At 51.5% G+C, this 2,986-nt stretch overlaps 1 protein-coding gene across 1 annotated transcript; it reads right to left on the bottom strand.

The window, feature by feature from the left end:
• Positions 1-1,698: 1,698 nt before the first annotated feature.
• Positions 1,699-2,661, bottom strand: LOC147751135 (lamina-associated polypeptide 2, isoforms alpha/zeta-like). The gene has a single exon (XM_086932955.1). It carries the CDS (start codon positions 2,659-2,661, stop codon positions 1,699-1,701), a length of 963 nt encoding a protein of 320 aa, XP_086789081.1.
• Between the last annotated feature and the right edge of the window lie 325 nt (positions 2,662-2,986).

The following is a 2,986-nucleotide window of genomic DNA, read 5'->3' as shown; positions in this document are numbered from 1 at the left end:
CATCCACCTTCCATGCGCTCTGACAGGGCATAATCGTGCAGAAACAACAGATCTTGGCATTGTCTGGAGAGGCAAACAAGTCCACCACTGGACACCCAAACTTCCCCTGCAACGTCCGGAACATCAACCGGGTCAGAGACAAAGACCCCATGGAAGGAAATACCCTGCTGAGACAATCTGCTACCACATTCTCCCGACCCAGGAGATAAACTGACGACAGGGACCCCAGAATGGATTCCGCCCAAGAACAAATCTGGCGACTGAGGCAACTGAGGGAATGAACCCTGCAACCCCCCTGGTGATTGACATAAGACACAACCACCGGGTTGTCCGTCCAGACCTGAACATTGTGACCCACCAGCAGGGCAGCGAAAGCCAACCGACCCAACTGAACAGCTTTCAGCTCTCGGTAATTCGACGAACAGGACATAAGAAACATGCGACCAGACCCCCTGCACTGAGGCATCGCCCAGAGTGGCCCCCCAACCCAAACCGCTGACATTCGTCGTGACCACCCGAGAAGGAACAATCAGAAAGGGGTGACCCTGGGACAGATGAACGTCGTCCAACCACCAACCCAGATACAAGTGAAGACGAGCCAATGGAACTATCAGCAAGGTGGCAGACAGAAGACCTTGGCCTCTCAGCCACATTTTCACAGGCGGACAAGGTTCTGACAACAAGGACCGAATTGCAGACACCAGATTCAATTTTCGTGCAGGAGGCAGGAACACCAACCCCAACAGAGTCTTGAAGTGAGCCCCAATGTACATCAGATCCTGAGAAGGGGACAGGCAGGACTTCTTCTGATTCACCAGAAATCTGTGACTCTCAAGCACCTGGCAAACCTCCCACACATGGATCACAGCCTTAGAAAGACAAGAAGCAGAAATCAACAAATCATCCAGGTATGGAAAAATTCGAATACCCCTCCCATGCAAATGACCCATCAGAGGAGCCAGAACTTTAGTAAAGCCCCGTGGTGAAGAACAGACCGAAGGGCAATACCTGAAATTGAAAATGTTGACCCAGAACACATAATCTGAGAAACTGCTGAGACCGTGGATGAACCGGAACATGCAGATAAGCATCCTGTAGGTCGATCGAGGCCAAAAAATCCCCTTGACAGATCAGAGGGAGGATCACCTGCAAGGACACCATCTTGAACTTCACAGGAGGAATGAACCAGTTGAACTATTTTAGATCTACAACAGGTCTAAGATCCCCGGTGTGCTTCTCCACCAGGAACAAAATCGAGTACACCCCCATACCTCTCAGTCTCATTGGAACCGGAATCACAGCGCCCTTTGCCACCAGAGAACAGACCCCTTCTAAGAGGGCCAACTTCCTTCGAGTGTCTCAAGGGCAAGGAGTGATCCGAAAAAAATCTGGGGGAGTCTGGACGAATCCAAGGGAAAAACCTTCCGACATCACCTGAAGAACCCACTGATCCGACACAGTATGCCTCCATGCATCCAGAAAATGAGACAGCCTTCCCCCCACAGGACCGACTCCCGGAGCAAACCAGTCATGATTTGGGGGGGTGGAAGATGTAGAAGGCTTGTCGGAGAACCGGGACTTGCCAAAGGAAGGAGCTCCCCGGCCACGCCCCCTTCCACGAAAGGACTGATGAGCCTACCCTTGACGAGGCGGACCAAAAGCCCTGCGAGCCCCAAAAAAGCGGGACCGTCCAGCCCTCTATGGAGCCAGAAGTTTCCGTTCCTCTGCCGATTTTTTTACCATGTCCTCCAAAGGAGCACCAAATAATTTCACCCGTGAAAAGGGGATCTTTATGAGCAAGCCCTTCTGTATAGAATCAGCCTTCCAGGAACGGAGCCACAACTGGCGGCGAGCAGTCACCGAAGACCCCGCAGCAGAAGCAGCAGCCCCTAAAGAGTTAAAGGAAATATCGGAAAGAAGACGAACTTGCTGTTCCATCAAAGCGAGAGTAGGTGAAATGTCCTCATTCTGGTCTAACAATTCAGACAAGGATTGAAAGTCTTTAAGCAACGACTGGATGGCATATGAGGAATAGGCAGCAGCCCTAATGGAAAAATTAGCTGCGGAAAAAGTGTGCTTCACCGCTGCCTCCACCTTTTTATCCACAAGATCAGCAGGTGAAGCATCCTCAAAAATAATAGCCCCCTGCGATGACAAGCCCGCCATCAAGGAATTCACCTTAACAGAGGCCGGAAACTTAATTGCAAAGTCCTGCAAGGGATACCGTTTACCCAGAAAACGGGGAAAATTACTCTTGTCCACATCTTTCCACTCTGCCTCCAACACCCTCAAAACTGACGAGTGGAGAGGCAAAGATTCAGGTCCCTTCTTCTGATATTGCGCAAAAAAATCAGAGTTCTCCACAGGCATATCGGACTCAGGAAACAAGAGGTTGGAACGAATGTGTTGAAGAACATCCTTCAGATCAGACCCCTGGACAAAACGACCCTGCAGGTCCACATCATATTCCCCCTCAGAGTCATGGGAAGGACCCGGATCACATCTGGCCCGTTTCGGAGGAGGAAGTGAATCCCTATCCTGTAAAGCAGCCGCCACGGCAGTATTAATCATTTGCTGAAGCACTGCAAGCGAAGGTACCGAGGCCAGAGACCCAGCAGAACAGTCAATGGACGCAGAATCCAAAACAGCATCAGGATCCATAGCTGCCAAACACAGAATGACCAGCAACACCACTATGGCAAGCAGGCGCATTTAAAAAGGCTACCCCGGAAAAAAAATCGACCCAGGACAGGAGAGACACACCCCCCCCCCCATTACGTCACAACGCAGCCTCAAGCAGAAGCCCAGGAATGCAGGCGCCGATCGTAAGGGACGCCTGCAGGAAGCCACGCCCACAAACACGAAGCCGAGAGGAAGAGGAACCGAATGCCCACTCAACCCGGCAAGGTGAGCTCTCAAATGCAGGACCGCAGGACCTGCAAACCTAAAGAACGAGAGGGTCAACGTGAAAAGCAACTCGGAAGCG

Source organism: Lissotriton vulgaris, chromosome 1_1, assembly GCF_964263255.1.
Source record: "Lissotriton vulgaris chromosome 1_1, aLisVul1.2, whole genome shotgun sequence".
NCBI classification, from domain to species: domain Eukaryota; kingdom Metazoa; phylum Chordata; class Amphibia; order Caudata; family Salamandridae; genus Lissotriton; species Lissotriton vulgaris.
The sequence above is the reverse complement of the archived record's forward strand: the minus strand, read 5'-3'. Positions and strand labels throughout refer to the sequence as shown.

What these genes read in the sequence shown, in the direction of transcription:
- LOC147751135 (XM_086932955.1), bottom strand. Translation starts at nt 2,661, where the DNA reads ATGGATCCTGATGCTGTTTTGGATTCTGCGTCCATTGACTGTTCTGCT.